The sequence below is a fragment of the Ascaphus truei genome, chromosome 4 (genome assembly GCF_040206685.1).
Source record: "Ascaphus truei isolate aAscTru1 chromosome 4, aAscTru1.hap1, whole genome shotgun sequence".
In the NCBI taxonomy this organism is placed as follows: domain Eukaryota; kingdom Metazoa; phylum Chordata; class Amphibia; order Anura; family Ascaphidae; genus Ascaphus; species Ascaphus truei.
Window position 1 is genome coordinate 263,566,406 of NC_134486.1, and position 24,020 is coordinate 263,590,425.

A 24,020-nucleotide genomic window follows, 5' to 3' on the forward strand; every position below is an offset into this window, starting at 1 on the left:
AGGTGAAGGGGGGAAGAGAGAGGTGAGGGGGGGGGGAAGAGAGAGGTGGAGGAGGGGGAAAGAGAGAACTGAAGGAGGGGGGAAAGAGAGAACTGAAGGAGGGGGGAAAGAGAGAAGTGGTGGTGGGGGGAGAGAGGCGAGGGGTAAGAGGGAGGTGAGGGGGGGAAAGAGGCTGGGAGAGAGGGAGGTGAGGGGGGAGAGAGAGGTGAGGGGGGAGAGAGAGGTGAGGGGGGGAGAGAGGTGAGGGGGGAGAGAGGTGAGGGGGAGAGAGAGGTGAGGGGGAGAGAGGTGAGGGGGGAGAGAGGTGAGGGGGGTGAGAGAGAGGTGAGGGGAGAAAAGGGGTGAGGGGGAGAATTGGGGGGAGTGGAGGGGAGAGGTGGGTGGAAGGGGGTGTGGGAGAGAAGTGGGGGGACTGTGATATTAACTATAACTAAATAAAAAGAAATACAAATTACCTTACAGTAGCACAGGCAATAGATGTGGTTAGAAAAATTACTTTGTTGCAAGCAACAAAGATACCAGTTGGGACACTCTGACAGCACCAGCAGTGTGAGAGAGACGGGGAGAGAGGCTGCTTGTGCTGTCTGTTCAGTGTGCTCAGTGAGGAGAGGAGCAGAGCTGCAGTTAAGATTTAAACTTGCAGGTTTCTTTCTCAGCGCGAGCCCCTGCATCTCTGCTTTGATGTGAGTTGGCAAGTTGTCATAAAATTCCGGGCATTACTGAATGAATAATGCCCGGAATTCTGACCAATCAGAGAGCAGGGATTTCAGTAATGCCCGGAATTTTACTGCTTTAGCCTATACTCCTTTTTATAAGGGGAGCTTTAAGGACTCATTTTAAAATAAAATAGAGGCGCTTCATAAGATCAGGTCCGAATTAGGGTTTGATCAAATGATGTATCTCATCCTTGGGTCCCATATCTGATGACATTTTAAACTAGTCATTCAGCAGTGCTGCAAGTTTCTCCATTTGCAGGATATATTATACTTGAACATTCATTTGGGCCAGGGAGAGTGTGTTTGTTCCAATTATCCGCCTGTTCTTGTAATTAATTAAATACACGGGCGAGTAATCAATTTATTTTCAGATTTTGTTTCTCCGTCTGTGCGCTCTCCTAGCAAAACAGACCACTGATACAATTAAAGTGATACACTCAGAATCCTGTTAATTCGATTTTGCATTTTGTTCAAGTGAGGAAATGTGGCGACAGCTCCACCACGTGACTATAGTTGCCTCTTTGGCTGCATTCGGCCAGGTCCCGCTGTGGCGGACGCTGCAGTGACAAGATCCGCCCCACAATGGGGCCGGGCCCGCTGCGCCGACAAACTCCTGCTCTCAAGAAAATTGAGAGCAGGAGTCGCGACGGAGCGCTAGGCCACGCCCCCCCAGGCGGTTCAGCCAATGAGGACGAACCTGTCGGGTGATGTCGCGGCCGCACCCCCATCACGCCCCCCATCTTTCCCCCTGCAGACCGGGGGACTCGGCTGTACGCACCGCCTGCCTCGCAGACGCGCGTGCAGCGCAGGCAGCGGGGCCTCAGCCTTCCTTTGTGCAGATAGGAGAGTCCAGAGTTTATTCTTCAAAGTTTAATAGGTGTCAAATATCAACCGTCAAGTAGTTTATATGCATTCTCCTTTAAGACTATACATATTGTCAATTTAGAAATGGCTTCAAACAACCATCATAGACTTCCAGGTCTAAGAAATGTGCAAAATCCATCTCCCATTGTTCATAAATGTGAATGTAATAACTGCATACTGATAGATACTGATGAAGGGTAGGGTAAACCTATCCGAGATGTGAATGTGCTCACAAGTGGTATTTTTTGCTGTAATGCGAGAGAATGGTCAGTATTCCTTAGCTGTAAATAATGGTACATTTCACTGTTAGGTAAACATTTTTACTTAGATATTTTATCAAAAAGACTTTGTGAAATGATAAAAGGTCTCTTGCCCTAAGAATATTCTTGGAGTACTACATTATAATGTCTTGTTGGGACATATCTGGGCCAAAATTATGGTTTCCGTAGAGTGGAGTCTATTCAGGAATGTCTGTCGGTGAAATTATATTGTATCCGAATTGAAACTCATAGTTTCCGAGAATAGGATTAGAAGTGTTACCACGAGGGAACATCTAAGGCCCCTCTGATACCAAAGTAGCATATCCAACGTGATGAAAGAAATTATAGTCTCTTCAAACAAAACCCAGCTCTTGTTAGAGGGGTTTTCATGCCAAGAGATCAATTGACAAGTCTGGTTGATTCTATAGTATAAAATAAGGGACCACCATATTGTCTTGGGTTATGCAGGATATAGGACTTGTTCTATGTTTTTTGTATGGACAGAAGAACATTGTATAGCCTATATTGAATGAGGTTGTCGTTGAAGCTTCTCGCAAAGAAATACCAATTTACTCATATTTCTCTATACCTAATAAAAAGCCGAGACTCACTGGTTCAGGCAACTCCAGACGTGACAAACATTAAATGATCCCGATTATATGTCTGTTATTACACTGCCACTGCACGTGCCATCTGTTTGACAATAGCATGCCAAGCAAATACTCTATCGTGTTATGCCCCATTTGCTGTAATAGCACATTTCCAGCTAATAAATCTTCAAGGCGCAACTCTTTCCAGAAAAAAAATGATAACTGGAAAACCTTATAATAAGCCATTTTACTTTATATTGAAATACTACACTGTTAGAACGAAGCAAACAAGGTGGAAACATTTTCATTTATTATTTGTAGAAAATCCACGACAATGGTAGAAATGGATTGTCATGGATTTAGCAATGTACTGCTATAGGGCGAAAACTATTCACTCGGCATCAATGTATATACATTGTTAACCTGCCCTTATTAAGCTTTGAAGTTGGACACTTTGTAGAACAATCGCAGGTTGCAGAATGCACTAGTCAGATTGCTCTTTTCATGTCTTCACAACAATGCAAAGCAAGAATATTGTTGTGACGAGATAAGAGGGTTATTTGCACTGACAAAAGATTATTCTGATTGGATGAGTACATACGACACATATATATATATATATATATATATATATATATATACATATATATATATATATATATATATATATATATATATATATATATATATATATATCTTTTTTTAATAGCGGTTTGATTTGCAATGGAAACATGACTATTTGTTGCCAGTTTTTGTTGGAAGACTGCCTGGTTTAAACATTAAATATGTTTTAATAAATGCATTTAAGTAATTAGTCACTTAAAGCATTTATTATACGTTATTCAATTACAATCCTAAAAGGTTCACATAATGTTCTTTGTAAATCAAATACATTTCACATTTTTATTTTATAACTTGATATTGGTGTTGCAAGCACAAAATATAATTTAGGCTCCTAATTTACATACTGTGAAGAAAAGTTCTAATGCTGGAGATGAGTCCATCTCCATTCAAATGGATACCAAGTGTTTTCTAATATACATTTAAATCCATATTAAAGCTGAGCAACACAAAAACCTTGCATCTAGCCTTGGAAAACAAGCGCCAAAACGTCAGAATTTTCATTGTGGCAAATTCTCAGAACTGGCTGTTTGTTGATGAAAATAAGTTGTTTTGAACGGAAAAACAAAGAATTCGGAGCAAAAAGTAAATAATATTTTTAGATGTCAAAGTAAGGTACAGAGACATTTACAAAGGATTTAATCAATTGAATGGACGTTAAATATATGACCTACAGTAACTATTGTGTGCAGATCAATAGCTGGGATCAGCCAATTTGTGTGGAGTCATACATATGTATACGTTGGCCAAGAGCACTTAAGGCAAGTGCTGTAACGAAAACAGACAAAGTGACCTAACCAAGGTTATAAAGCTCTAGCACTACGTTTCTATAAATTAAAAACATAGATTCCTCCCAAGGGTGGAACTATAGGACTATGGGTCCCGGTGCAAGTTAAAACCCCTCCCAGGGATCTTATGTGTCGAGCGGTGCATGCTCGGCCTGTCAGCAGAGGGAAGCCTGCCAGGCTGCGTTTTGCAGAAGCTGGTTTTAACTTCGGTGTTAGGCCCGTCGGGGCTGAATCCCTCTGGAAGGGCACCAAATGACGCTAGAGCGGGCTGGGAGCGAGAAAGAGAGTTGGGGGCCTGTAGATCTGCCCGAACACCATTTCGACTACTAAAATAAGTGACCAAATGGCGTTCAGGCTGGGGTGGGCCTCTAACAGTTGTGGGTCCTGGTGGAGTTTAACTGGCTGCACCTATGCTAGTTCCACCACTGATTCCTCCTATATAGCAGAGCACCGCCAAACGACAACAAAACTTGGTAATGATGACAAAATCCAAGGCAAACTACAAATAAACAGATCAGCTTATTGCAGGCTCAGCAACAATAGGACTAAATAAACGCACCTACGCGTTTCATGCTCACACTATATATCTGTACTATTAATTGTTCTGGTTGCTCATCAGTGTGGCTCTTTATTTATCCATGACGGGCAACTCTAATTGATCACTCTAATTACTACATTGCAGGCTCTTTTCACTTTGTGGAATTACACATTTTTGGGGATTAATTTTTTTTATACTGAATACCAAGAAATTGGCTAAACCAATTGTGTAAGGATGGACTCTAACCACTAGGCACATATCCCTCTCAGGCCATATCAGCATTTACTATATATACACTGGACATCCTCCTAAACATCTGGACATTTATACACTCCATTAACAAGTTGATCATAGAGCCACATGTGATTTTTGAGCAGGACTCCTCACACTATATATCTCTCCTTCTCATTTAATACTGAACTGTAGACAACAATAACCAATTCTCTATAACCGACTAACCAAGTCCCTATTAAAAATTGTACACATGAGCGGACTACATAAGCAACATGCTCGCTTGATAATTGCAGACACTACTTGCATATTCACTGGGTTGTTTTTCTGTCATCATTTTCCATACTTGCTACAGGATTTAAAAGAGACTTTGGTTCACATATTCTCAGACATATTTGACATGACATTTGCCCGAGCATATACATTATATTCATCAGTGATACAATTATACACATTTAGAATGGTGTTGGTGCTAGAGTGAAAATAAAAACTAGACTAATAGAAGAAAAGCAAAAACTTTCTAGAACCCATTATATTTGGCAGGCTCGCCCAACACATACTGTATAATAGCAGCAGGGGTGCACATGCTGCTATTTACACACAGCAACGCACAACAGACTTGGAAAATAAACAGATAGTTACTGTAGCTTTTTTGGGCATCTATGCAGGATTATTTTGGGTGCCCTTGAAGTATCTATCACTATCAATTCATTGCACAAACTCCATTGTTTCAGAGGAACTGAATGTTCAAACAAAGGGTGTTTTCTTGCAAATGTATTTTGGGTCTTGTTCAAAACAGGTTGACAAAGTGATTCCTTTGCACCACTTCTGCCTACACATACAGTATCACTTAACCCAGCAGTGCGCAAACTGGGGGGCGCAAGACTTTATTGGGGGGCGCGGGCCGCACGGCGGTTACAGAGGCCCCGCGCTAAGAGCGCGAGGACTCTGTAAATTTACTTACCGGCTTCTTGTCCACGCATCTCCATGGCAATGCGGCTTCAAATGACGCCCGTTACCATGGACATGTGACGGCAAATGACACCGCGGGTCACAAGACCCCGCAGCGTCATTTGACGCATCATTAGGGGGTGGGGGCGCGACCGAAGTGACAGCAGGTAAGGGGGGCGCAGGGAGTTTGCGCGCCGCTGACAACCAATGAAGCAGCAGCAAACTAAATAAAACAACAATGTTCACCATACTTCAGTGTTAACAGGTTTGTAATTGAATCTATGAAAACTATCTAAACTAAATATAATATGGCCACCCGTTTCCTTATAGCACTATGTGGAGGTAAATCCTCGTGGAGTAGAAGGGCCACAAGAGCATTGTAATATAGTTTTGGATGCATTTAAAGACGTCCAAATGAATACTGTACCAACATTTTGCAAGGATTTTAAAATATATGTACTACAACTCAAAGAAATATGGAGAGCTGTGTGCGGGGTATTACCTGAAGAGACAAAAAAAAGCATGAATGGGGTTGAGAGCAAACAAAAGTCAGACATCATCACAAGGGGGGAGAAATTAAAATGGCAGAGGGCCAGACATATCGCAAGAAGAAATTACCATTGTTGGACAAAGATAGTACTCGACTGGATTCCAAGGGGCATTAAAGACCAAGACTAGGACCAGAAGTAAGATGGCAGGATTTGGTCCATGTGATGCATCAGTTGAACAGCCCATATCTAGTAGAGTGCTCTGGCAAAAGGTGCACACTTGCTTTACTTATGACCCTCTCCAAATAATATTGCACTGGTCAGAACACATACATTTAATTGCCAGAGAGGTTCCAGCCTACGCAGGTATAAATCACTGATGCACATACATTACAATAGTGCATCCAATTCACCAGGGTCATAGACAAAAGCCGCTCACGTTATGCCTTGTGGTTTTCATTAAATGCAATATGTTCTTGGCTAACATAATCACAGGTAGTGGCTTCTTTTCATATGTGAAAGAGAATAACATCACAATGGTGCTGATGGCCCGCGTTTTGTGTATTGGTGTTTATACAAGCAATTAATACATCTGCCCGTACAGTAGGTCTATCCGTTTTGCTGTGTGAAATAACACTTGTAGACTGATTTACACAATAGTAACATGTATGCCATATTTTTGGTTTGTAGAGGGTTTATCATTTTGTACCTTACCTCCCTATTCAAATACAATTAAATACAGGTGTACCATTGTGCATATACACAATTGCCCAAAGTCTACATTGGCGGAGACAGTTAATGTTTTACCATATAAAACAAATACAATTTTATGACAAATAATCATAACAAAAAACTTGGTACTGTATGCTTGATGAAAAAGTGGAAGATAAGTAGTATGCTTTATGTGATCCTATTATCTTTATATGCAGGGGCTGAATAAAATGTAAGGAGGGAATCTGTAATCAATGTGGTGGTGTTGTTGTGTAGCCCTGTTTCTCTTTAGAAGAATCCTTTGCAACACAACCGCATGTAATTATAAACAAAAATAGAGTGTTCCAACTCAGGCAGTTCTATTCAGCGAAGTACAGTACATTTCACATAGCACTCAAAATACCAACAGGCTCGTCCACCAATCACAAGCGCTGGGATTAACATTCTTTATCATTCTCTCCTTGTGGTATATCCCCAGTTACCAAGACCAATTAGATGCTAAAATGCAATGCTAGAACACACTTTACATTAAGGTTAGTTTCCCAAATATACAGTATAAATCAAAGTATGAACACTTTTCTGAAGTCCATTTTTCTAGATTTTAAAATATGTTTTTAAATTGGTTTTATTTTCAAGAGCCATTTTATTCAGGTTGTGAGTGGTCTGAGATAGGAAGAAACTCATACATTTCAGTGAAACCACAGAGCACTTGGAAGCTATTCTGTAGACCAGTGTCACCACAATATTATCCATATATGAAGCACAATTAATATACATATTTGATAAATATTTGACGGGATGAAACACGTCAGAGTGTTCCTGTCTGTGATGTCCAGCATTTTTTCTTAATAAAGCTGATTTTATATCTTAAAAGCTTGGCGTAATACAAGAGAGTAGTGACCATTCATCACTTTTCTATTCATTTGCATTTATCCTGGATAGAGCACACAAGGGTCTCACAATTGTAGCAGAAAGATTTCACTACAGCATAGCAGAGGCGGCATCCCTTCGAACTGCGCCCCGGTGCGCTTTGCATGCCGGGTCCCAGCCGGAGTGTAGCCGCCACTTACTTTCCTGCAGTGAGACCCCTTCTCTTTTGACTTTGGCAGTGGTTGGAAGCGTTTCTAAATTACCAACACATGGTTCTGCAGCATCGGACTCACTGGAGTTCACTCTCCATTCTTTTCCTATACACAATTAATATATGACTATTTTCATAGAAAACATACATGTAAACAAACACACGAATCTATCCATCCACCTGTTCACTTGCCTGACGAACATTTTCCTTAAGCATAGAATATACTGTATAGTCAATGCTACATATCCAACAAATCTACACAAAACTATACATCTAAAAAAGGATTTACCCATGTACCCAAACATTAACTGAACAAAACATATCTACAGTCATACTACTCCAAGTATTATTGACCAAAAGAAAGAGAGAAATGTTCTTACCCATTTGTTCCATCATGCTTAAAACATAATAAATGGTGTCCCAGAGCAAGTTTTCTAAATCTGAACCATACCAGCAGCACTAGGTGGAATTTTGCATCTCTGAAGGGTTACATTCCAAAAAGGATATCCCGGTTAGGAGCGAAATCACTAGGCACCGATTGAAAAAGTATTAACTCTGAACCACAGGCAGAAGCAACAAGTCAACATGTCAAGAAGCCATAGGGGTTCTGAAAAGCGAACTTCAAAGAACTCCCTCAGTCCACATTTCAGACCTGATCAAAATGGAGTTTGTCACATACACAGCATCAAGAGATTATAGAGATGGGGAGTGTACGGTAGTTGTGCTCCTCCACCTTCCCTGAAACGCTGCGTCAATGTTTTGAGCTGCTTATCTCAAGCTAAGCCCAAGGCAAACTGGACACGGCTGCTGGCAGCTGCCTACTCCGATGGCCTACTTCCTCAAGAGCACAGCAATGCACAAGTCGCAGCTCTATACAATGTCTGAGACAAGGGGCTTAACAACTTTACAGAATCACCTAAGCACTGCGTTCTCCTTTGTTTGATGCTGCAGCATCAACAACAAAACACAGGCACATTCAATATTCTCTTACAGAACAGGCAGAAGCACAGTGTTATTAGCTTTCTATAATATTTTAACATTTGTTATTATTGCTTGCATCACACCTAAACCCAACGTTTTGGTCCCCATGGGGGACCTTCATCAGAGGTGAACAAAAATGTTAAAGCTTATGAGCTAGCCAGAAAATGTTTTTGTTAATGGCTGTGTCACCATGTGTATCACTGACACACAGACTGATCCCACTTTCCCCCACTGATCCCATCTCCCCTCCATCGCTCAGTGACTTCCCCCCCCCCTCCCTCGCTCGCTCCTCCCCCACTGAGTCTTCTTACCACCTCCATGACACGGTCCTCACTCCGCCCCCCTATCTGACACAGACCTCATGGAGAGCAGGTGGCGGAAGAGTGCTGAAGTTCTCTGCATCTCTCTCTCCCCAGCCATCACGCACCTCGGCAGCTCACTCTCCTGTCCTTCACCCTCTCTCCCCCTCCGGTACTAGACTCTGAGACTCCTGCTTTGATGTCGCGCTAGTAAATCAGGATCGGGCGGGATGTGGTACAGTGACTGACGGCTCACTCAGCATCACAAAACCCAAGGATAACATTTTAGGCGCCCGGGAATTTTTTTTCTATACACACAAACACACTTTATTACCTCTTTGTATCTGTGCATGTTTGTCCTCACCTATATGTAACTGTTCATGTTTTTGTAATATACATAACTCTGTACCCCATTGTATCGCGCTGTGGTATATAATGTATACCCTGTTCATTTATGTAACTGTATTTGTAACCATGTATTATTTGTCATATTAACTATGTCCAGGACATACTTGAAAATGAGAGGTAACTCTCAATGTATTACTTCCTGGTAAAACATTTTATAAATAAAATAAATAAATAAATAAAATATGCTGGCGCTTCACAAATAAACGATAAAAATAATAAATGTGCTTTTATAATATATGATTTTTGGGATATATATATATATATATATATATATATATATATATATATATATATATATATACACACACACACACACACATGTTTATATATATATATATATATATATATATATATATACATATATATATATATATACATATACACACACACACACACACACACATGTATGTATATATAGTGCAGTATGTACATACAGACATGGCCTTAGCACTCACGGGAAGAGAGTTCTTATGTCAGTAATGACTCATAAAATTTCGGTCTCGATTTAGGACATCGCTAAGTGTCCCGAACAGTTGCATAAATTTGTATTCATGCAGCCGTCTCTCTTTCGGTGTTCTAAGATTACCTTTGAGTATGACCACCTTCAGATCGTTCATCTTGTGGCCAGAGTCAGAGAAATGTTCGCCGACAGGACTATCTCTGGTTCCGCTTGTGATGCTGTGGCGATGCAGATTCATAGCCACAGAATGGTATCGTCTATTCTTTTTAGATTATTAAAGCTCGGCCAACACGGTACTGATACCCCTGCACACATATATATATATATATATATATATATATATATATATATATATATATATGTCATTGGATTTTATTCATTGTATTTGCTGTTTGTTTCATCTTCGTATACAACAGTCAGCCATACTTTTACTGCCACTTTAAGACATGGTAGGCTATGCTGATCTATAAACAGCATTTGTTTGTGTATATTGCAATTGTCTGCTCCAGGCGTAGATGCAGATCTTTGGAAGCATTAGGGGTTAGGATAACCTATGCCACTTGCTCTTCAAAACATTTTGCAGACAAATGTAATTGCTGTGTATTGTGATATCTTTTCAATTGTGTCCTGCATTGGACTGACCATTGCTGCTTTTTTGTTCCTTTAATAAAACTTTTTGCATTTTCTATTTGATTGTTTTCTGGGACTATTTTGTATTTTTGCATATTTTGGGTTAAGGGTCTGTGTAGGAATCCTCTCTGTACCAGCACACCTTTTCAAAGTACATTGTCTTTATTATTAATGTAACCCCTCTCTAAAGGGTTAAATTGTATGGTTAGTGTGTACCGGGCCCCACCCAGTGTTGTCATGGTATCATGACATAAGAGAGTATACAAGGGGAGGAGAAAATGCAAAAGGCTAGGTTCCAGGAGGGCAAGAGGAGAGGAGCCTCGGGTAGAGTAGATAAGTAATAGCACAGACTAGCTCCCCCTCCCCCCGTTTATTATGTTGTACCATTGTACAGTACCATTTAAGCAAGGATCCCCAAAAGAAGGAATAGAGTTCTGAATATTACTTGAAAGGGAATACGTCACACCACAGAAGGCCTTTGGAAAGAAAGCTCCAGGGTGTCGGCAGATTTGCTTTAACCGCAGATCTGCACTAATATTCCTCATCCACCTGTATGGAAGTGACAGTTCCCAAACAGGCCAAAGGTATCAGGTCAAGTGAGAAAGACCCGCCAGGACTCCCCCGTAGGGAGTGAAATCGGATTAATGCCAATGATATTCTGAAACAGGAGGGGTGGGGGGAAGGGGGTTGGGTCCCACATCTACGTAGAGCAACTAAGTAAATGTACCTCCATTTGAGTGTTAAGAGTGGGCATTATTGGAAGAACCATATTCATAGATAGAAAATACATGTGAATTGCCATCGAAATGTGTATGAGCGGTCCCTGTGCTTGGGGACATGAATAAATGACTGTTGTACTACAAAAGTTCCTGGTGCCCATTATTCTACAACCTTCCTACCTTATCACCCAGCCGCCTGAATGTAGCCCGAGTCAAGGAAACCCATGCGGAGTACCCACACATAACATACCAATGTAATCTCCCTAGAAGTCAGGTAGGGAGGGTTACATTTAGCACCCAGCATAGGGCTGGGCAAGCAAGAGAAAGAAAGTCTATGTTTTGCCCATTTTGGAACTTTTAGGGCGAAGAGTTTGTTTTATGTGGTCTATGTATTGTGAAGCTTTCCCAATATACAAAAGTTAAAATTCCAATCAATCCTGAATAGAAGAGTGGTAAATTAAAAATAGCGGCGGTCCATGCTCCAATGTTACTTGCCTACTACAGAGCCAAAATGGCACCCGTGAGAAAATTGTGAGAACACGGGACATAAGTGACTGTTGATCAAAACGAAGTCCACTTAGGGCTGAGAGCCTCAGTACATCAAAATCGTGGTGAGCCCAACCACTTGCTAGCAGAATTTGTTTTTCTCAAGCTACTACGGACAGAGTTTTCCACCAAGACAAGAGGGACAGAGTTTACCAACAAAGAAGCAAGGATGCATGTGACAATGATGTGTGGAGACCTTGACTAGTGGTGCTTACTGTGCGGCCGCGCCCTCCGCTCCAGGCTCTCCAGCAATAGTCTGGAGGTACAGATCAATATGGGCCACGCCCAGATCCTGACGGCTTTTTAGGGGAGGGACTGAGTGTTAAAGCTGCAGTTCAAGCAATATCCTGCATGTGTGTTTTTTTTTAATAAATCAGTTCTGTAATAAGAAAAAAACACTTTTAGCATTTTCTGTTTTAAAAAAATCAACTTTGAAAGACCAATTTTCTTGTATTCTATTTTAACAAGCATGTTTGTTCCTATAGCAACCATTTACATTCCCCAGATCTAAAGATGTCGCCAAACTTTGCCGATCAATAGACGGAGAACGAATTGACCGGCAGCTATGCAGTTCTTTAGGTAAGTAGAGATTGCACACATGAAACTATTAAAGTAAAAAAAACTACAAAAAAAACTAAAAAAAAAAAAAACAATGGGAGCTTGAACTGCAGCTTTAAAGGGAGACAGAAGCTTGTGGAACGGGGAGTCACCATATCTCTCACTATCATGATTTTGTGTACTGGACTATTTCACTGCGGCTTTGGTGAGATGGTGGCTGTTACCAGTACTACACAGCTAGTGTGATTTGACATCCCGGTGGGGTTTTCGTCATTACCAAGGAGAGACAGAGTTCCTACAAGTTGCTTGTTTTATATGTTGATGTCCAGGAGGAGCCTTGTACCTATCCCTACGGTTGGCGAGATGCCTCTATAGACCCTTTCGACGGGACCGCCAAAAGGAAATGCTATCCTAGAAGTGATTGAGGAACCGCCATTGGTGGAACCTGAGGGCCCGAGTGATGCGGCTTGAGCAGTTGCTATCGTAACTTGTCTGACCTCCAGTGATTCCAACAATGGAGCTCATTCTCTTCCCCCTATTGGGAAGTGTCCGGTAGCTGCTGTGTTACCGGACTGCACCACTTACCCAGCCGCTCCAGAGTCTACGTAAAGCAACTAAATAAATGTACCTCCATTCGAGTGTTGAGAGAGGGCACTAATGGCAAAACCATATTCATGTGTCTGATAGAAAATATGTCGAAATGTGTATGAGCGGCCCCTGTGCTTGGTGAGATGAATAAATGACTGTTGTGCTACAAAAGTTCCCGATGCCAATTATTACACCTTGCTACCTCATCGCCCAGCCGCCTGAATCCAGCCCCTGAGCCAAGGTAACCCATGGGAGTAGCCGTACATAACATACCAATGTAATCTCCCTAGAAGCCAGGCAGGGAGGGATACATTAACATTATTGGATTATATTATAACACTCCACAGTGCACTCCATATCTTTCTGAGAATCAATTTCGAAGGGGGGGGGGGGGGTTGCGGGGGGAGAAAACAAATATCTGGGATTGCTGCTTTAAGACTGGGTTTCTTTAGAAGTGCTGAATGCAGTGTCGGATGTAGTCTATATCCTGCAAGATACTTTAGAAAGATTGTGTAGAAAAAAGCTGAAAGTTATGTGAAATGACATTGATGTCTTTCACCGTTGGAACTTCTCCAGATCATAAACTGCACCACCAAGAAGGAAACACGGCAGCTCTCTGATCTACTCCTAGATAAAACAAGTTTATTTTAAAACCAGCGAAGCAACAGTCTATTATATTCAATGAGTGCCCTACAAATGAACGCACAACAGGTGTTTGTGGGCAATATACATACCATACGTATGAGTGCTGGTAAAATATGCTGCACGACAGGTACTGTACATTCTACCCAACACAAACTAAAATAAAGATCAAGAGAAGAATTTTTTTGGGGTGTTGTCCATACCGGCCACATCCTCTATTTATGTAGGAGACACTTAAAATTTGCTCAAAAATGTATACATTTTTTACATTCTCCCTGAAAATAAATTGTGTGTCAGTGGAAGAGGAAGAGATCTCATACATTTCCTACCTCCGTTTCAGATGGTTTGGCAGTATGGTGTAGCCGGCCTTTAAAAAAAAAAATCTGTCACTGGTTCTATTATTTACTCTCTCTAGGTAGCAGCTTACCATTTTCCTTCGCCATTTTGTACTTTAATTAATAGATCAAATATACATTTATGGTCGATTTCATTTTTTCATTACCTGCAGTCTTTTTTTTTTAAGCACATTGCTTTAATTTTATTTGTAATATAGTTAACAGTTTAAGAGTGTCTGTTTATATATTTTCCCTTAATTTCTGTACACCTGAAAAAAAATCTTAAACCGTCAAAAAACTAAAATAATAAAATAACACGTTTCAAAGTATTTAAAAAAATTATGATTTTCTTAAGTTGCTATGGCAACATTTAGACCGTAATGGGCTCTGGCGAGAGCTCCTTTTTATCCTCCCGGACACGTAATTGTTAAAACTCTTATATCACCTAAAGGGAGCGCAAGAAGAAGTCTCAAAGTAATTAATAAAATGCAAATGTCTAATGACAATTCTAGAATTCACAAGCTGCTGATTTTTTTTACATGGCTAAAGTAGCAATGGGCGGCATGGGGCCAATAGCGGCCTTAGGTAAGGGCACAACGGACAACTGCCCGGGGCCCCACACTTTAAGGGGCCCCCACATTTTGCTATTATTTTATTGGATGAAGAAGTGAATATGGGTTTCAAGTAACACCTAACAATTTAACTAAATAACTTTTAGAGTGCAGTGTTGATATAATGTTACATTTATTGTGTAAATTGTAATAGTCAACTCCAGTTGTAATAGTGTAAATATTGATTACACTGAGTGTATGATGATACTTTCATTGTGACTTCATTGACAGGGTGAAATTACATTTAAATTAGTAATGTCCTACTTTCTAATTGGTCATCAAATTCAAACCTCTAAGGGGCCCCCAATGACTCATCCCCGGGGCCCCGAGAACCCTAAGGCCACCCCTGCATGGGTTGTCTATCTGCTTCCCACCACACATACCCTTTTTCCTATGGCTGTAATATGGCACTTCCCGTGCACCAGAAAACACAAAGGATACCGGATTAAATATTATGATGTTTACTTACTGGTCTATTTTTTTTTCAGTACACAACTGAAAGAAGCAGTCCAAGTACTTTTTAAAACAGGATTGAAGCAGGGAGGTCTCCAGAGCTGAACCCCATTAATTTCAGCTCTAGGGACACCCTGCTTCCGAAGATACTTACCTCTGTAGGGGTGCCGGTAGCTGTTCCGGCTGAGCTAGCTGTGTCACGTGGGCAAGCAGAAAGCTAAACCTGATGATGTCACGGCTTCCTATTGGCCAGCACGGCGCAGGAGCTTTAAAACACCGCCATAGTGTGAACCCTGGAAACCAAGTGGAGCAGCTAACGGCACCCCTATGGAGGTATCAACAGAAGCAGGTGGTTCCCGGAGATGTAATGAATGGTCTTCAGCTCTGGAGACGCCCTTGCTTCAATTCTATGTTCAAAAAAAAAATGTTATGTGACCCTCTTTCTTTTTTGCCAAGACGGGTCTACTAGTGCTGCATATACCTGTAGGCTCACAGAGATCTGAGCCTCCGCCACTTGGAGCCTGGGGCAATGAATATATTAATTGGCAGCGCCTCCACCTGCTCAGGATCCCAATACTATGAGATAACCCCAGACAGGAAATAGTAACAACAGCTCTTAGAATAACTTGATAACCTTTACTGCAGGTGTCACACAGAATGCACATGAATAATAATCAACACGGTTAACCATAACCCTTCCTCTCAGGATAAGCGTTGACTCACCAACGTGTATTCTCACACCGTGTCCAATATACCGACCCAGTCCCTTGGTCACTTAACCTTTGAGTGTCCCCAAACAACCCAACCCAAGGCGTGTTCAGCTCCTGTAAGGTACCGGTATGTTGGTGCATTTATGAAATACCTGCCAGGCGCTCCAGCACCTGGACACGCTGACTACTTCAAAAAGGATCCGCTGCTCCACGAGGTCCTCAGTGAGATCCTGAACTGCACAGAAGAGGTTGGCCGGATGGCAGTTCAATAGTCTGGTCCCAGACTAGGAATATCAGATTACCCAGCTTCAGCAGCTTTGTCCCTGACTGTCACTGAATACTACAGGCAAAGTCCCTACACAAAGAGCTGTCCCTACAGCAACCACAAGCTGGAGGTGACTCAGGGCCTTAGGGTATACTGACCTAATGCAGATGGTCACTGACCCCTGCATATGCATCTCCACCCCTCTCTATCTCTCAGCATCAACTGCCTCAACCTTGCAGCATTCCAAACTGTTACAACTGTCTCCAGCGGAATCCTGTCGTGCGATTGGCTGCCATGCCTCACGTCTCAGGCTCCTCAGGCTCATGGGACTTGTAGTTCCCTGCTAAACCTGTCTCTATGCGCATTGCGCCTGCACAACCTGACATGGCCGCCGCCCTGCACATGCGTGAACCTTGCGCAAGATGGCGACGCCTGCTACATTAGCCACTGGCGACGCGATCGCCTTAGATGCAGCCGCTTCTCTTCCCCTCAGCTGCCCTGCACCTCATCCTCCCCACCGGAGCCCAAGAGGAATCCCGACTGCTGCGGTGGTTAGTGCCGGAAGAGATAAAGGTAATAACCCAGAGGGGGACCTGGCTACAGTAAAAAACAACAACAACAACAACAACAAAGCGCTTGGATTGTCACTTTAAAAAAAGATGTTTCCAGAACTGCAGAAGCAAAGACATCAAGCAAGAAACTCAGAATTAGAGCCGCCCTACTGCTCTGTTCAATGTGAAATGGTTTAATACGCAATTCCCGGTGTCGGCTCCTGGTACCCTTGGGCGAGGTCACTTTATCTCCCTGTGCCTCAGGCACAGAAACATAGATAGTAAATTCATCAGGGCAGGGACGGTGTCTGTAACAATCCCATGTGCTGCGTTCGGTGCACTGTACTGTATTTGTGCAGTGCTACCTGTATATGAAATAAAGATATTAATATTAACTCAAATACACTCATTACAAAATAAATTAAAACTGCAATATACGTTTGAAAGTACATGGAATATGTTTGTGTGTCTGGTATGTGACCTCCAAAGTCGACTGTTAGTCTGAGAGAAGGAGGCATTTTGCGGACCGATGTAAGCTGCGACAGTGGCCGGTTTAGCTCATTGCTAGAGCTGCTGCCCGGAGTAGGTTGTGGGTGCTGATTCTGTAGGGACTGACACTAGTATCCCCCTTCATCACAAGTGGCCTCGGATATAGTGCTCCTGTGGGATGTGGAGGTGGAGACGCGACAGGGGGGGGTGCCCGGTTCAGCCAATGAGGGCGAACGCTCACACGACCCGGCCGCCGTGTGAAAAAATAAAAAAATTGATGTGCGAAAAATCAGCTGCTCCATTGCGCGCTTTATGGCGTCCGCATTGAGGTACGGCCTTTTGTTTGCGGCGCACGCACACCGTGGCTCAGACTATGGACGTGGCCTTAGGCTTGTCAGTATAGGTCTTATGGAAATATTTTTTTGTAGCGTATTACATTGTTTTCAAAGATAACACAGGATTATCACAGATTCCATAGGCGGTAGAGGCAACATTGAAGCAGAATAGCAGACGTTATCACTTCTGTTAACATTGCGTAAAAAAAGCGCTAACTTTTGCGTGCATTAATAGAATAATGCCTGTAGTACCATTTGTTTCAATGAAGCAGTGTTACATTTTGCTTCAAATATGGCACCAGCGTTGGCGCAATGTGCCAGTTTTCATGGGTGGAATCAAGTCTGCAACATCTGTATATCCCAACGTGTCACACAGAGAAAGAAGGCAACATCTGTATATCTAGTTTGTTTGTGGAATGGTGCTCAGAAAGTGCTAGGACCGTGTGTGATGGGAGGGAGCATAAACTGGGTATATATGAATAAAAAGTAACAGTACTAAGCCTTAAGAGGGCATAAGGTACCCTGAAGGTTGGGGTGGGTTGTCCAAAGACACCCCCCCCCCCTTCCTCATTGGGTTAGCCCCAGGTAATGTACTCACGATATTTTGCTTCTTCCCAGAGTCTCCCTTCCAAGGCGTGCAGCTGAAGTGGGATAAAGATTCCAAAAGCCAGGGTGTGCAGCGCACAGCAAAGATAGAGAGTGCAGGTCTTGCAAAAACAGTCCTTTATTGATAGGTCATATGGGTGTGGGACAGCAGCAAACCTTCTACATCTGTATATCCCAACGTGTCACACAGAGAAAGAAGGCAACATGTGTATATCCCAACGTATCACACAGAGAAAGAAGGCAACATCTGTATATCCCAACGTATCACAGAGAGAAAGAAGGCAACATCTGTATATCCCAACGTGTCACAGAGAGAAAGAAGGCAACATCTGTATATCCCAACCTATCACACAGAGAAAGAAGGCAACATCTGTATATCCCACCGTGTCACAGAGAAAGAAGGCAACATCTGTATATCCCAACGTGTCACAGAGAAAGAAGGCAACATCTGTATATCCCAACGTGTCACAGAGAGAAAGAAGGCAGCATCTGTATATCCCAACGTATCACACAGAGAAAGAAGGCAACATGTGTATATCCCAACGTATCACACAGAGAAAGAAGGCAATATCTGTATATCCCAACGTATCACACAGAGAAAGAAGGCAACATCTGTATATCCCAACGTGTCACAGAGAGAAAGAAGGCAGCATCTGTATATCCCAACGTATCACACAGAGAAAGAAGGCAACATGTGTATATCCCAACGTATCACACAGAGAAAGAAGGCAATATCTGTATATCCCAACGTATCACACAGAGAAAGAAGGCAACATTTGTATATCCCAACGTGTCGCACAGAGAAAGAAGGCAACATGTGTATATCCCAACGTGTCACAGAGAGAAAGAAGGCAATATCTGTATATCCCAACGTATCACAGAGAAAGAAGGCAACATTTGTATATCCCAACGTATCACACAGAGAAAGAAGGCAACATCTGTATATCCCAACGTATCACACAGAGAAAGAAGGCAACATCTGTATATCCCAACGTATCACACAGAGAAAGAAGGCAGCATCTGTATATCCCAACGTGTCACACAGAGAAAGAAGGCAACATGTGTATATCCCAACGTATCACAAAGAAAGAAGGCAACATCTGTATATCCCAACGTATCACACAGAGAAAGAAGGCAACATGTGTATATCCCAACGTGTCACAGAGAGAAAGAAGGCAACATGTGTATATCCCAACGTATCACACAGAGAAAGAAGGCAATATCTGTATATCCCAACGTGTCACAGAGAAAGAAGGCAACATTTGTATATCCCAACGTGTCACAGAGAAAGAAGGCAACATTTGTATATCCCAACGTATCACACAGAGAAAGAAGGCAACATCTGTATATCCCAACGTGTCACAGAGAAAGAAGGCAACATCTGTATATCCCAACGTGTCACACAGAGAAAGAAGGCAATATCTGTATATCCCAACGTATCACAGAGAAAGAAGGCAATATCTGTATATCCCAACGTATAACACAGAGAAAGAAGGCAACATGTGTATATCCCAACGTATCACACAGAGAAAGAAGGCAATATCTGTATATCCCAACGTGTCACAGAGAAAGAAGGCAACATTTGTATATCCCAACGTGTCACAGAGAAAGAAGGCAACATTTGTATATCCCAACGTATCACACAGAGAAAGAAGGCAACATCTGTATATCCCAACGTGTCACAGAGAAAGAAGGCAACATGTGTATATCCCAACGTATCACACAGAGAAAGAAGGCAACATCTGTATATCCCAACGTGTCACACAGAGAAAGAAGGCAATATCTGTATATCCCAACGTATCACAGAGAAAGAAGGCAATATCTGTATATCCCAACGTATAACACAGAGAAAGAAGGCAACATGTGTATATCCCAACGTGTCACACAGAGAAAGAATCTTGATCCAAGGGGGGGGGGGGGGGGGGGGGGGGGGAGCGGAGCGGTAATTACAGGAACACACCAAAAATATAAAAAGATAAACACAATAATGGTGCAGTATATTTACACAATATAGGAAATAGTCAAATCTTGGCTCTATTGAAATTCCTACTTACAAGTGGTGTGTTCCTGTAATTACCGCTCCCTTCCCCCCCCCCCCCCCCTTGGATCAAGACTGTTTCTGTAAGGAATCCTTACATATTCCATGGAAGGTTGAGAAGTATTTTTGGCTACACACCTTATCACTGTGTGCTATTTTTGTCACTTTTATTTTTAGTGTGGGTGTTTTATAGCGCCGATACGAATCACTTGGGTTCACACAGAGAAAGAAGGCAACATCTGTATATCCCAACGTATCATAGTGCAAGAAAAAGGTGTAAATAAGGCGCTAAACACCCTATAAGTGCTAACTCAATCAATTAATTATAAGTAACTTAATATGATAATAAAAGTGCAATAAACATAAACTTGCAAATGCAAATATAATATAATATTAAAGTGTAAAAAAACCCTGCTTCTACCCTCTGGTGGGGTTGTCTTCACTCTTCCCCAAATTGTAGAACTTGTTTCACACGGTCCAGGGGGAGCATAAGGGAAAAAAACACACAAGAAAAAACACACAAGAAAAAACTCTAAGTGCAGATGTATGACAAGTGATCGGAATATTCCCTAGTCAATCTTGGCTCCTATGGCTGTCCTACTCACCTATGACTATCTTATCTCTTGTGAGTAGAACAGCCATAGGAGCCAAGATTGACTAGGGAATATTCCTATCACTTGTCATACATCTGCACTTAGAGTTTTTATCCCAACGTATCACACAGAGAAAGAAGGCAACATCTGTATATCCCAACGTATCACACAGAGAAAGAAGGCAAACATCTGTATATCCCAACGTATCACACAGAGAAAGAAGGCAGCATCTGTATATCCCAACGTATCACACAGAGAAAGAAGGCAACATCTGTATATCCCAACGTATCACACAGAGAAAGAAGGCAGCATCTGTATATCCCAACGTATCACACAGAGAAAGAAGGCAACATCTGTATATCCCAACGTATCACACAGAGAAAGAAGGCAACATCTGTATATCCCAACGTATCACACAGAGAAAGAAAGGCAACATCTGTATATCCCAACGTATCACACAGAGAAAAGAAGGCAACATCTGTATATCCCAACGTATCACACAGAGAAAGAAGGCAACATCTGTATATCCCAACGTATCACACAGAGAAAGAAGGCAACATCTGTATATCCCAACGTATCACAGAGAGAAACAAGGCAACATCTGTATATCCCAACGTGTCACAGAGAGAAAGAAGGCAACATCTGTATATCCCAACGTGTCACACAGAGAAAGACGACAAAATCTGTATAGGACACAGTATATACAGTTCAAACAGCTGTGTCATGTTCTTTTATTCATACACTGAATTTGGCAATGGCAAAAATAATGTTGGTGTTTTCTACTAGAGAAACAATATCTTTACTTATTGTGTTTTAGGCGTACTAAAATTGTAATGTTTTGCTCATGACTCCTATTTTTTCTTAAAAATAAATAAATAATAAGCCTGGAAGGATTGTGTCTGAGAGATGACATTTACTTGTCTTGTAAAGCAGATTTTTCATTGTGCGTTGTATTGTGCTGCACTGCAGGCCTTTCTACAAAAACAGCGGTCACTTCTGTTTGTCTCTGTTCTTGTCGTTTGAAGTATACCAATTTCCTTTTAATTCTGCTAGCTCAGTGCTTGAGAACATTGTGAAATTAATCTTAGCCAGCTATGCATATTTATTTGGACTAAGTGCATGTTTTGCATGTAAAACAGGAAAACATTCCCAGGCAATACAACAAACATCTCGAGGAAGGGAATGCGCATTAAAGAAAAGGGAAAAAAAAAAAATTTGCGACGGTTTTAGCACCTTATACTCGCCCACTATGGAAAGAACTAAAAGGAGTAGCAGGTTAAGACACTAGCAATAAATGATGTTGAAAAAAAGGTTTAGATAACCCATGATATTAACTTGCTGTACTGGGAAAGTATGAATCTCTTTATACATAATACGTCTATACAGTACATAATATGTCTATACATGTGTCAACACTAAAAATGTCGAAACATCTGTCTGTGAGTAGTGGTTACTGGCTATAACTGTATAATATGGCAGGCATAAGCTCATGGGGCTCCATGTTAAAATGGACATGTAGCAAAAGGTGACACTGTGTGCTCACTGTCATTACCCAGAATTACCCAGAATCCCTGGCTGCAGTGGAAGCACTGTATGCCAACAGATAATGGAGAAACCAGTGTTTGCAGACCTGCCCCGAGACATGTGAATGTGCTCACAAGTGATATTTTTATTTGCTGTACATTTATAGAAAGCGAGAGTCTTTTAGCCATTATATTCCGAAGTGGCTTTCTGGGCCATTTTCACCTGGAATCGGTTTCTCTCCCTCCTCCCCAGGTCAACAAATGCATCTTTGCATAAAAGTGGCTTGAGCCTTCAACATATACTGTTTAACCCCTTACCAGGATGACAAAATTAGTTTCAAACAAACTCCACAACTTGCTTTAGCCAAGATCTGTCTTTTACTGTGCCTACGATCATCATCTGATTCCAGTTACATTCTGAAGTACTGTATAAACACTGTGCAACGCAAACAGCAACCTTTCAATATCAGCATCTCACTGCCAATGGGTCAGGACTCACACCTGAAATGTTATGTGGTTGGCATGATGCTGCAGTTACTCAGCCCATGCAATATATAACACAGAGTATTCAAGTTTATTTATTGGCTTTTGTTGGGATACTACAATACTTATAGCTAAATAAAGAGCAGCCTATTTCTTTAGCTTGAAGGAATTTACATGTAAATGCTCTTACAGAACCAATCCAGGCTATATTTCTTCCTTTTTTTTTGTTATTTGATTTTAACAGGTGTCTCCAGAGCTGAAACCCATTAATTTCAGCTCTGGCGAACCCTGCTTCCCGAGATACAAACCTCCGTAGGGGGGGGGGGGGGGGCCATAGCAGCTCTGACTGGGCTGTGTGCCTAATGAAATGGCGGCTTACATATCTCACGTCACGCTGACCAATAGGAAGCTGTGACATCATCCCTTGCAACTTCATATTGACGTGATCAGAACCTATAAACTTGCCAAATACGCTGGTATCCTCTGCAAAGGTATTTATTTCAGGAAGAAGGGGTCCCCGGAGCTGAAATTAATGAGGTTCAGCTCCAGAGACCCCATACTTCAATCCTATAACAAAAAAAAGGAAGAAATGCAACCTGGACTGCAGCTAGGTTATGCTATTAGATTACAGTAATTACAATATAAAACTGTTTCATTGGATTGTCACGGCAGTCTACAAACAATTAAGTATTAAACAATTAAAACAATGTTTCCTTCATGTGAGATTATGGAAATGTTTGCTGAAAATGAAGTTGTTGATTTGAAACGGATTTCCCTGGAGTAAATGAGATCACTGTTAATATTATTCCCTCTTCACTTCTGCCACAGTAGATATTTCTGATTTAAGCTGTAGACCTGAGCTATTTGAAAGTCTTTTACAACACACCTTCCTTTTTCTTGGGGTGCATACTGTATGTTGTATATGTACTCATAAGGCTTTTAAATGACAGCTCTATATGTTTGTGTCTGCGTTTCCCCGGGTTCTGCATACTGTATGTACTTCAGAATATTGGGCTTTGCAAACTGGATACACTACACAGGTATTTTACCAATGATCTCTATCACCATCATAAACACTCTGGTATTACTCCTCTCTCTACAACACAACATCACACAAGCAAACCGAGATTCTCTCCAGGATACAGGTTCTTTTAATCGGATTAACATGACAGCTCATTATAAACAGATGACGCTGTACTGTACTTGAGAAGTTACAAGGCTCTGAAGAAAAGAACCTTGTTGGTCCAATAAGAGATAATCCAGCGTTAAAACCTGTTTAGTGTCCTGCACCAATAATACTAATATAACATGCTATTGCTCTATACTACTTGAGTGCATAGATAACCCCATAATTATTA

The 24,020-nt window shown here is 41.6% G+C and overlaps 1 protein-coding gene across 8 annotated transcripts in view; it reads right to left on the reverse strand.

The window, feature by feature from the left end:
* MAP7 (microtubule associated protein 7) overlaps positions 1-24,020 on the reverse strand; it is a 162,887-nt gene that overhangs the window by 91,402 nt on the left and 47,465 nt on the right. Inside the window, exon 1 of one of the 8 annotated variants that reach the window (XM_075597433.1) lies at positions 16,203-16,251. The exons of 6 other annotated variants lie outside the window; for them this stretch is intronic. Coding sequence is in view for 1 of the 2 variants with exons in the window: in XM_075597432.1 (XP_075453547.1) it covers positions 8,220-8,235 (16 nt within the window). In the remaining variant the exon portion in view is untranslated. Of the gene's footprint in view, positions 1-8,219; positions 8,529-16,202; positions 16,252-24,020 lie in introns of those variants that run through there. One more of the 8 variants, XM_075597432.1, reaches the window with a different exon arrangement.